This window comes from Nyctereutes procyonoides, unplaced genomic scaffold (assembly GCF_905146905.1).
Source record: "Nyctereutes procyonoides isolate TBG_1078 unplaced genomic scaffold, NYPRO_anot_genome, whole genome shotgun sequence".
NCBI classification, from domain to species: domain Eukaryota; kingdom Metazoa; phylum Chordata; class Mammalia; order Carnivora; family Canidae; genus Nyctereutes; species Nyctereutes procyonoides.
This window is the reverse complement of record NW_026575139.1, coordinates 40,348,585-40,361,124: the sequence shown is the minus strand read 5'-3', so window position 1 is coordinate 40,361,124 and position 12,540 is coordinate 40,348,585. Positions and strand designations below refer to the sequence as shown.

The window sequence follows — 12,540 nt, the reverse complement described above, 5'->3', positions numbered from 1 at the left end:
TTTCAGTCTTAAATTACTAAGACATGTTTTGTGGGATAACATATAATATCTCCTGGAGAATATTCCATGTGCATTTGAGAAGAGAGTATATTCTGCTGCTTTGGGATGGAATGTTCTATATATATTCATTATTACATCTAATGTGTTGTTTAAGCTCAGTGTTTCCTTATTATTTTCTTTCTGGATTGTCGATCCAGTGATATAAATGAGGTATTAAAGTCCTCCTAGTATTATTTTAGTGCTGTCATTTCTCCATTTAGGTCTGTTAGTATTAGCTTTATGTATTTAGGTATTTCTCCATGGGGTACATAAACATTGACAAATGTTATATCTTTTGCTGGATTGACCTCTTAATTATTATGTAATGCCCACCTTTATCTGTTATTACAGTCTTTGTTTTAAATTTATTTTGTCTGATGTCAGCAGTATAATTATCCCTGCTTTCTTCTGGTTTCCATTTGCTTGAAATATCTTTTTCCATCCCTTCATTTTCAGTCCATGTGTGTTCATATATCTGAAGTGAACCTCTTGCAGGCAGCAGATAGATGGGTCTTATTTTTTTTATCCATTCAGCCACTCTGTGTCTTTTGATCAGAGAATTCAGTCCATTTAGATTTAAAGAAATTGTTGGTATGTACTTACTGCTATTTTATTAATTGTTTTTCATCTCTTTTATAATTTCTCTCTGTTCCTTTCTTCTTTTCTTGGTTTCTTACCATGTGGTTTCATGACTTTCTGTAGTGTTACACTTAGATTCCTTTCTTAGTATCTTTTGTCTGTCTACCATGGATTTTGCTTTGTGGTTACCACGAGGCTCATATATAACAGCCTGTATGTATGTATGTACATATATATACACATATATGTATGTATGTACATATATATACACACATATATATGTATATATATGTGTACATATGTACATTTATATGTGTATATATATATACATTAAACAAGCTGTTTTAAGTTGATAACAAGTTAAGTTTGAATGCATTCTAAAGCTATACTATGCGGTGCCTGGGTGGCTCAGTGTTTGAGCGTCTGCCTTTGGCTCAGGTCGTGATCCTGGGGTCCTGGGATTGAGTCCCATGTCAGGCTCTCTGCAGGGAGCCTGCTTCTCCCTCTTTCTATGTCTCTGCCTCTCTGTGTGTCTCTCATGAATAAATAAAATCTTTAAAAAAAATAAAGATATACTTTTATTCCCCCTGCCCTGTGATTTATTGGTGTCATATTTTACATCTTTGTATTTTGTATATCCCTTAACTAATTACTGTATTTGTAGTAATTTTTCTTCTGTTTTATCTTGTAACCTCATACTAGCTTTATAAGTGATTAAACCACTACTATATATTTACTTTACCAGTGACATTTTAAAAATATTTTTTCCTATTACTAATTAATACCCTTTCCTTTTAGCTTAAATTCCTTTAACATTTCTTAATAAGGCTAGTTGAGTGTCAGTGAACTCCTTTAGCTTTTGTTTATCTGGAAAGCTCTTTATCTCTCTGAGTGGTAACTTTGCCAGGTAGAGTATTCTTGTTTAGGAGTTTTTTTCCTTTCAGCACTTTGACTATATCATGCCCTTCTCATCTGACCTCCAAAGCTTCTGCTGAGAAGTCTGCTGATGTCCTTAGGTTGTCTTTGTAGGTAATGAGTTGTTTTTTCTCTTGGTGCTTTCAAGTTCTCTCTTTATTCTTACCTTTTGACATTTTAATTGTGTGTCTTGGTGTGGGTCTCTTTGGGTTCATCTTCTTTGGAATTCTGGGCTTCTTGGATCCAGTTGTCTGTTTCCTTTCCCATGTAAGGCAAGTTTTTGGCAATTATTTCTTCAAATAAGCTTCTGCCGCTTTCTCTCTTCTCTTTCTGGGACCTCTATAATACACATGTTATTCTGCTTGAAATTATCCTATAAATCTCTTAAGCTACTTCAGTTTTTAAATTCTTTTTCTTTTTGCTGCTTGGTTTGGGTGAGGGCCATTGCTCTGTGATTTAGCTCATTTTTTCAGTACAGTTTTTTTTCAGTACAGTTATTGTATTCTTCAGTTCTGTGACTTCTGTTTGGTACTGTCTTATGTTTTCTGTCTTTGTTGGGCTTTTTGCTGTATTCATCCATTCTTCTCCTAAGTGTGGTGAGCTTCTTTTGGACCATTACTTTTAACTATTTGTTAGGCAGATTACTTTACTCTGTCTCATTAAGATTTTTTTCCCAGGGCTTTTTCTTGTTTTTCACTTGAAATATATTCCCCTATCTCTTCATTTTGCTTGACTCTCTGTGGTTGTTTCTGTGTATTGGCAAAATAGCTGTCTCCCGGTCTTGCAGGAGTTGCCTTGTGTAGGAGATGAACGTCATTGTTTAACTTGCTCTTGGTTGTCTCTCAAACCTTTATAACTGTCTAAGCAGCCTAAGTTTTTCTTGGCAGGTTCCAGTTGTTGTGTCAAGACCTGTGAGTGTTCCAGAGGGAGGGATCTTAGTCAGCACCTAGTTTCAGGCTGATTGGACACTAGCTCCTCAGTCAGCATCTTTAAGGTATGCAAATTTATACAGTCCTGTGAGACTACAGTCACAGACCCTCCTGGCCTCCAGAACAAGTGATCTGGAGGTCTTCCCTTAGGGACTGTTGCAAATTCAGGGTTCCAGACGAGTATATGAGCCACTTTCTGGGAGGTGCCAGCAAGCTGTAGTGAGGGAAGGTGAGAATTCAAAGATGTTATCCTTCAGCCTATGTTCCCTGAAAGTCTTTAGATGTATGGTAAATGTGAAACCCACCCCTCAGGCTGAAGTTTTTTCAGAAGAAGACCAGTGGTTGTTTTAGTCTGTTGTCAATGCAGTCCCTTGGGGCTGGCAGCCTGCTAAGCACTGTCCTTCCACTTATTTCAGACCCATAGGACACCAAAATGCAATCCCCCTTGGCCACCAGATCCAGGCACCTATGGGGCATGCCCTGTGTGGGCTCTACACACCAGCTGACTTAGGTTGCACCATTGGTGGAGTGGTATGTGAGGGCTGGGCATTTGCCCAGCTGGCTTTGACAGAGCCTTGATGGAGTGGCATGCAGGAGTGTGTGCATTCACTGGCATTAGCAGGATAGAGGAAGGATGCCAGAAATGGCACCCTCCCATGTCTTTGTCCCCAGACAGAATTATACCAGACTTCTGTCCTTGCAGCAGACATTTGAACATTAGCAAATGAATCTCCTTTACTTTTGGTCTAGCACTTTCCAGACTGCTGCTTCTGTACCAGTTTCTGGGGCAAGTGAGTCCTTAAGAGCAGAGCCTTTGTCCCTTACAGCCCTATAATTTTCCTGAATATTTGACCCATTGGCTTTCAAACCAGATATTTTGGGGGGGGGTCATCTCCCTGGTGCAGGACCCAAAGGTTGGGGTGCCTTATGTGGGGCACAACCCCCTTGCTTCTCGGGGAGAAATCCTATATTTCTGAGATCTCTCCTGGCTGTGGGTTGCATCCCTGGGGTGGGGTTTTCAGTGAGGCCATGTCTCTGCCTCTCCTACCCATTTTCATATAGCCTTCTTATTCTTTGACGTGGAGGTGCTTGCTCAGATAGTTTTTAGGTCTTTGTAGCTTTGTTGTGTCTGTGGGAGGAGGTGAGTTCAGAATCTTCCTACCCTGCCATCTTGAACTGCCTCCTGATTACTATAGTTTCATGATGTAGTTTGAATTTAGGAAGTGGATGCCTCCAGCTTCATTCCTCTTTGGCAGGATTGTTTTGCTATTTGGGATCTTTTTTTGTTCCATACAAATTTTAGGATTTGTTTTTCTGTTTCTGTTAAAAACTGCCATTGGAATCTTGATAGGGGTTTCATTGAATCTATAGATGGTTTTGTGTAATAGAGACTTAAAAAATATTAGTTCTTCCAAACTGAACAAGGGGTATCTTTCCATGCATTTGTGTCTTCTTCAGTTTCATCAATGTATTGTAGTTTTCAGTGTACAGATTTTTCACCTCCTTGGTTAAGTTTATTGCTAGGCATTTTTAAATTATTGCTAGGTATTTTATTGTTTTGATGCTATTATAAATGAGATAATTTTCTTTCTCTTTCAGATATTTTATTCTTAGTGTATAAAAACACAACTAATTTTGCACATTAATTTTGTATCCTGCAACTTTACAGAATTCATTTATGAGTCTAACAGTTTTTTGGTAGAGTCTTTAGGATTTTCTCCATGTTAAGATCATGTCATCAGCAAATAGAGACAGTTTTACTTCTTTTTTTTCTGATTTGGATGCCTTTTTTCTTTTTTTCTTGCCTGAATACTCTGACTCCAGCACTATGTTGAACAGGAATTGGTTAGAGTGCGCACCCTTGTCTTATTCCTGATCTTAGAGGAAAAACTTTCAGTCTTTTACCATTGAGTATGATGTTAGCTATGGACTTGTCACATGTGGACTTTATCATGTAAAAGTATGCCCCAGATCAATTAAATCAGAATTATTTTAGGGTGGAATTAACTACCAGCTCAGCTCTACAAATGGGCAAAACAGCTGGCTTGGATCTCTGCTTTGGGCACTGCTGCAAGTAGGAATACAGTCTGTCAGATCTGAGTACTGGCTACTGAAAGCTCTGCTGCCCCTTTCCTGTCTGTGTTCTCAGGGGTTGAGCACAACAGACCCCTTCCTCCCTCCATGGTCGTCATGAGGTGAAGACCCAAATGAGCCTCCTGGAAAGTGTCCTGCAGTGCTGGGGGAGCTGGATGTCCACCTTGGACTCTCTTTTCCCCCTGGAAAAACTGTAGCCCCAGGGGTGCTCTGTTAGTGCAATGCTGTGCTAACGTGAGGGAGAGGTGATGCAGTCAGAAGGCTCCTTTTTATTTCTAATGTGGTTCTTCTTAGTCTGTATGGTCCAGGGGGTGCTTTAGCCTCACCCCTGGATTCTGAGATTCTTCTCAATGATGTTTTGTCTGTAGATAGTTGCTAGCTGGTCTTCCTGTGGGGAAGACTGGAATCACAAATGATCTATGTTGCCATCTTGATGGCCCTATTCCTAGATAGGCTTCTGATGTCAGAGAAGGTGCATTCAGATAACAGAGAGATACATTGACTGACACAAACTTAAAAAGTAAATATTTTGTGTTAGTTAATTGAAAGAGGAACCGTATGCTTTGTATAAAACATGCAAGACTCAAAGTTGACAAGGTAGGAACCTAGTCCAAGGGCCTGTTTATTCTGTCCTTAGATCAGCTACTGATGAACGATGACATTTTGGGAAGTATGACTCTTCAAAGGACATTGCATTTTCACTAGTTCAATAGCAGAGGCTAGAAAATAAGGTCTACCAATGAAGTGATAGGGTAGTGGGATCTTACTGGTCAGATGATTTAAGGCAGAGTAAGAAGTCCTGAGTCAGTTGGTTACAACCCTGGCTACTCACATTGTCTGGGATGCTTTTAAAAAGTCTGTTAATGTGTGTACAGATGTATACCTACATTTTTGTATATGTATGCATATTTATGCTGATCTCACCCCAAAATAATTCTGATTTAATTGGTCTGGGGTAAGGCCCAAACATTGATATTTTCAAATAGCTCTGCAGGTGATTCTAATGTATGTACAGCCAGGACTCAGTGCCACTCTCCTGCAGTATCTGAAAAAGCTCTCATGTAATTGTCTCCTTGTTTATTTCCTATACAAAAGAAAAATTCTCTATTTCATCATGCCACTCTAAATTGAACTTTATAACATGCAGAAACTGTCAAAATATAAACATTTGCTTTATTTAAAATGACTTTTAAGAATAGCAAAGGCATGTTGCTCAATTAGTTATTTCTTATACTCTTTTCATGCTATTATTTTTATGCATCTCATTACTATAGAAATATCAAATGAAATCAGTACTATAATAAGAATACTACATTTTCAATTAAGAGTGTTTACTTGAAAATGCTAATATAAGTCAACTGCTTATTCTTCTGGGGATTGTGAACCTTGGTTCTTGTATTCATGGTCACATATGAATTTTCCTTTTTTGTAAAGGAAAAGTTGACATATTCCAATTATGGTATTTATAAGAGACCCTTTCCTAATTACTAAAGCAACCACTATTTGAATCTTCTAGTATACAAGAATTCTTTTAGATGTAATTTTTATAAAACTTTGTCAATATTGTCCTTTATTTTAGAAATGTGTAGATGAGGGGGCACCGGGTGGCTCAGTCAGTTAAGCATCGAACTCTTGATTTTGGCTCAAGTCATGATGTCAGGGTTTGGGATCAAGCCCTGCATTAGTTACTGTGCTCAGCAGGGAGTCTGCTTGAGATTCCCTCTGTCCCTCTCCCTGTGCCCCTCCTCACCCAAATAAATAAATAAATATTTTTTAAAAAAGAAATATGCAGATAAGAAATATAGTCTCATATGAGGCAACATCGTTAGGTACAACAAATTTCCATCGGTACTCCATCCTATATGTAAGTTGAGGAAAAGGAACATTTGGATGAGCTGGAAGGTTATTCAAAAGCTAACTTCAGGGATGCCTGGGTGGCTCAGTGGTTTAGTGCCTGCCTTCGGGCCCAAGGCATGATCCTGGAGTCTCAGGATCAAGTCCCACATCAGGCTCCCTGCATGGAGCCTGCTTCTCCCTTTGCCTGTGTCTCTGCATATCTCTCTCTCTCTCTCTCTCATGAATAAATAAATAAAATCTTTAAAAAAAAAAAAAAAGCTAACTTCATTTGTGCCAAATATTTCCATGAAATACCCAAAACCCTTGTCGAAAGAATCATATTGTCAGTGTGTAATCGTAATAGAGAATATAGCTGAAGTCTGCTCCTGGTGATGGTGATGAAGGGAATCGTATGGAACAATGTTTTGGGTATATTCAAAGTCAGCCAAACAGTCATTTCCTGTGGGTTATCTCAGCTGTGTAATGCTGCATTGTCATGACATGGTTTTAAATATAAATACGATACTTTGGAGTCTTCCCTAATATTATTTGCTTCATCCAGATTTCACCTGCCATGCAAAGGAGTTCAGGCAGATGCAATTTTCTAGTAATCCACAGTACTCAGAAGGTTTAACATAGTATTCTGTGGTGACTTAATATAAATTGAGAGATCAGCTCTGTGTAAACATTTTGATGTGTTCCTCGATGTGTTCTTGAAGTTCCAGGATGAATTGATGAAAAATAAACATTGTTCTATGCTTTGATCAATATGCTTTGATGCAGGAACTCTCCCTGGGCTCTTTGTTGAAGTTAAGTCTCTACTTCTGTGCTGGTCTGCTGCCCTACGTCTACCTTCCTATCTCATCCTACCTCAATCAAGCCCGTTGGACCTGGGGAGACCAGACAACATTGCTAGGATTTTTGACACATTTTCTCAGGGAAGAATATGGAACATTCAGTCTGGTAAATTTATATTTAAAGCCCTTTAAGGGAAGTAAGTGGTGTAACTTTAGTGTTCTGCCTGGGTCTTGACTGGAAAAAAAAAAAAAAAACCACCAACAATATTTATCAATGACAGTACAACAGCATTTTCATTTGTTTTTTATATAACAAACTTGCTCCTTGGAATGTGGCCTTTATCATACATTAGGGAAAAACTTGGAATCACTTAACCTCATGACATAATGTTGTATCTCTGAGAATGTTTTTCAAGATAACAAACATTAAAAAGACTCTGCTGCCAGCCCTTGAAACATTTCATTCTTCTTAGCATTGGCTATGACTTTGGTCCCTTGGTCTATGATGTAAAATATTTGGAAAAGATTAAAGAAAAAAAAAACCCTCAAAATTTTTAATTTACCTTGACCAAAATATTTTCTTCTTTCATATTTGACAAATAGTGTTCACAGCAGTATTTGATGTAATACTGATGTGTAAATACTTTATAAGATATAATTTCACTAAAAGTCTTTTTTTTTTTTTAAGTTCAAAAGGCCTTGCTTTCCCTGAACATAAAAGGGAAAAACACTGAATGTGGTTACAGTAAAGATTTACCTGAAAAGTAAAAGGACAAACACATCTTTTTATTTTAATAGAGACAGTTGTATCAGATTTTTCTTTCATGGTTTGTGCTTTTTCTGTCTTATGCAAGAAAGCAAATCTCTTAAGACTACATATTATATGACACCATTGATACAAAACTCTAAACCATGAAAAAACTAAACAACCTATTGCTCAAGGATTCAGACAAAAGGAGTAGAACCATATATTTTTAGAAAGTAAGGGAATAATTAACACAAAGTTCAAGGTAATAGTTATCACTAGGGGGTGAGAAAAGTGAGTCCTATGAATGCTTTGTGAGATACTTCATGGTATTCGTGTAGTTCTGTTTCTTAAATGAATGGTGGCTCTATAGATTTTTAAAAACTCTTTATTCCTTAAATATACATTATATTTGTTGTCTGTATGTAGGGATATTTCATAATAAAATAGCTTAATGAAAGGATAATTATTAATTACTTCTTGACATAGAGAGTTTGATACTTGAGTTTTATACTCTGGCTTACTTATATTGGTTATTCTATTACAATATTGCTTGAGGGTCATTCCAGATTTGAAATTTGTATAATTCACACATAATTGTGAAATTATAGGCTAACATGTGATAATGAGCTCTAATCAAAGTGCCTTAAAGAGACTCTGTAACAAAAGTGTAAAGTCTGTTAATTCATTAATGTGTTAATCATTCCTGCTGGAAATAGTTTAACTGATTTTTAGCCAATCGTTATTTCTACAGTTCTTCCTAAAGGATGTCTGTGTTTACTACCCACTGACTTCTCTTCAAAAACTCAGTAAAGCTCTGAGGTAAAGACTGGATGAAGAGAGATGTTGCATTGTCTATTTAAAACATGTGTATTTTAAATCAAGAGAGTTAAAATACAATAGCCTAACAAAGCTGCAGTTTAAGGCTTACACAAACTTTTCTCTTTTATGTTTAGGCCAAATCTGAAATAGGATCCAGTATGTCTAAAATTTTGCTGTGAGTATGAAATATTTGAAGCTGTTTTTTTTTTTTTTTAAGATTATTTATTTACTTATTCATGAGAGAGAGAGAGGCAGAGGGAGAAGCAGGCTCCACACAGGGAGCCCGATGCGGGACCCGATCCCAGGTCTCCAGGATCACGCCCTGGACTGAAGGCAGCACTAAACCACTGAGCCACCCAGGCTGCCCATGTTTTTTGTTTTTGTTTTTGTTTTTGTTTTTTTAAGATTTTACTTATTTTGAAGTGGGGAGAGGGAGAAGGAGCAGCAGACTCCCTGCTGAACAGGAGCCCGATGGGGTGCTCAATCCCAGGACCTTGGATCATGACCTGAGGCAAAGGCAGACACTTAACCAGCTAAGCCACCCAGGCACTCCTGAAGCTGGTTTTTGTGAATTCTGTATTAGTTCTATAAGTGATTTTTGGGATTTCGGGGCTTGTCCCTTTGTGAATCAGTAGCTATCTGAGAAGTAGCTTTTGCCAGTATGGTTACCAGTTGTTTGTGTGTACTGTCAAACATTCTAGCATTTCCTTCAGTAAGATAAAACTTAAAGTGACTAAAAAAATACAATAATTATTAGTAGACTATATAGAATCTATAAAACTAAAATGTTTCCACTTTCATTTGGATATGAAATTACCCAATGCAGTGTTGCTTTATATATCATTTATTCTTTGTTCTGGTTTCGTCTTTTTCAGAGACGTTTTATAACATTGTACTTAGCATTTGATTATTTTCTTTTTAGGATTGAGCTATGTTCCTAAATTTTTTAAGCTTCATTTAATGTCTTGTAAGACTTTGTCTTTCAGCTGTTCTTAAGCTCTGTTTTTGACTTAAATATTTCTAATATCCAACCTTTTTTACAGCCGGTTAAACAAATATATTTCATTTGTATTACCTACTAAGGTTTCTTTGAAAAATGGGTTAAGGGCAGCCCGGGTGGCTCAGCCATTTAGTGCCGCCTTCTTCCAGGGTGTGATCCTGGAGACCCTGGATTGAATCCCACATCAGGCTCCCTGCATGGAGCCTGCTTCTCCCTCTGCCTGTGTCTCTGCCTCTCTCTCTCTCTCAGTGTCTCCCATGAATAAATAAAAAATCTAGAAAAAAAGAAAAAGAAAAATGGGTTAATATTTGCTCTAAAACCGACATAGATTAAGACAACTTGAAAAATACCCATACCAATCCTGTACTACCTTTATAATATTTTTTATATAAAATTATGCAATAGTCTTCTATAACCTAAAGTGAGCTCTCCTAACTAATTATTAATTTGGGATTCCCAGGACTTTTGGGATTCTCCCTATTTTTAAGATATGGGGAGAATATTTCAACTCTATGTACGAGGCAGTTCATAAGTTCTCACAATTTCTCTCTTGTTTATTTGCTACCTTGTTTGTTTCTTTCCATCCTTCCTTCTTTTCTTTTTTAAATGTCCCATTCCAGGACACCTGGGTAGCTCACTTGGTTAAGCTCATTCTCTCTCTCTCAAATAAATAAATAAAATCTTTTTAAAAAATTTATAAAGAAATGTCCCGAGCAGCCCCGGTGGCTCAGCGGTTTAGCGCCACCTTCAGCCCAGGGCGTGATCCTGGAGACCCCAGGATGGAGTCCCACATCAGGCTCCCTGCATGGATTCTGCTTCTCCCTCTGCCTGTGTCTCTGCCTCTCTCTCTCTCTCTCTCTCTCTCTCTCTCTCTGTCTCTCTCATGAATAAATAAATAACATCTTTAAAAAAAAAGAAATGTCCTTTTCCCCTGCTCCCAAAATGCAATACATAATCATTATAGGAAGTTTAGAAAATATAGGTAAGCAAAAATAAGAATTAAAATTAAAAATAAGAAAATTAAAATCTAACATATAGAGAGAACCAATATTGTTAACCCATTAACATTTTTGTCTATATCCATTCAATATTCTTTATATTTTTGTCTCTAAAAAATGGGATCATAGTGTACATACTGTTTTATTAGCCTGCTGGGCTTCATTTTATACTGTATCTTGAAAACATTTTCGTGCCACCAGTTATTCTCCTGTAGCCTTTTGTTGGTTCTCACAACTGATTTTAAGTATTTTTTTAATGTCTGCCTGAAATTTTTGTGGCTCCTTTTTCTTTTTGGTTGGGGAAAAGGTAGCAAGAAGTTCAGTAATAAAGAAAGCTTTACTGATGTCTGTGGGCTTTTACTTTATTCTCCTTTGCTCCATGCCAGATGACTCACTGCCTGTTCTTCCTACATACCTTACAGGGCTATTATCACATTTGAGATTGCTAGAATATTTTACCTTAAGAAATCCCACATGAACTCCAGAGAACTCTCAAGAGTAATGCTGGACTATACATCTAACTTTTATTAGTTGCATCATCTATTGGGGAACATAAAAGCCTCCTTTATATTGAAATAATAGCTGTTAGGTGATATGCCTAGAAAAAAGAAGACAAAGGTGATGCCCACTCACACCCACACTACTTGTTCGAACCAAATCATAATGTAGAATGAAGGCATAATCCTAGCACTCTCTGATTGAGTGAGAGAATTTCTAGTCTTTAATTGTTTCAGGTGGACAGGAGTGTTGAGAAAAGCAACTCATAATTAACTTACTAGAAAATCCTTCAAAATGATGGAACCTAATCATCTATCCTTTTCCAGTCAAGCAAATTAAATTCTTTCCCCATGCATATCTCTAAATTGCAATCCTGTACAAGGAAATTATTGAATCTAACCCTAGGCAGTGACCATGTTTTAGAGCTTACATTTAAGCAACAGATCTCCAAGAATTAATTTTGAGACTGACTTCATTCCTTTTGAAGAATGGTTTGAAATGGGCCTCATGCTGGAATCAATTTTTCAAGTGTATTTGAAAATGAGTAAGAATATCTTCTCATAGTAGATGAGTCTCCATTAGTAAAATACACATTGTGTGGTTTCCATAATTATGGCATCACATTTTCTCCAGTAAAATTGCCAGTAGGGAAAAGAAAGTTCTTTGAAATGGTGTATAGAGTCATTTCTTTTATAAAATTGGAGACTGCTAGAGCTATTTCAGAACTCAAATAACACATGGGAAATGCTTATTAGTTAATAGAAGAATTTAGTTTAATTATAGGGAGAAAATACATTTCTCAGATTGCTTAAACATTTTTGAACCAAATAATATAGAAAACAAGGAAGTCTTTTTTTTTTTTTGAGAAAGAGAGAGGCGGGGCGGGGGTGGGGGAGCTGGAGACATGGCAGAGGAAGAGAGAATCTTAAGTCAGCTTCATGCCCAGTGTGGAGCCCGAGGTGAGGCTCGATCTCAGAACCCTGAAATCATGACCTGAACCAAAATCAAGAGTTTGGATACTTAACTGAGCCACCCAGGCACACCTAGAAAACAAGGAAGCCTTTTAAGTTAGAAGAAGAGATCACCTTTCTTGTCTTTTTTTTTTTTTTTATGATTAGCTCTCCAGAAAATTATTTGCATTAATTTTGTTTTCTTTCTTTCTTTTTTGTTTTTGAGAGTGAGATGTGGGATGGAGGGGCAGAGGGAAAGAGAGAATCCCAAGTAGGCTTAATGCCACAACCCTGAGATCATGACCTGAGCTGAAATCAAGAGTTGGGTGCTCAAGCGG

General features: G+C 37.3%; 1 protein-coding gene across 1 annotated transcript in view; it reads left to right on the top strand.

Annotated features, from left to right (window-relative positions):
• The window catches only part of TMEM260 (transmembrane protein 260), a 66,770-nt gene that overhangs the window by 28,322 nt on the left and 25,908 nt on the right, over positions 1 to 12,540 (top strand). Inside the window, exons 6-7 of the mRNA XM_055304533.1 lie at positions 7,176 to 7,355; positions 8,891 to 8,931. Coding sequence (XP_055160508.1) covers positions 7,176 to 7,355; positions 8,891 to 8,931 — 221 coding nt within the window. The remainder of the gene's footprint in view (positions 1 to 7,175; positions 7,356 to 8,890; positions 8,932 to 12,540) is intronic.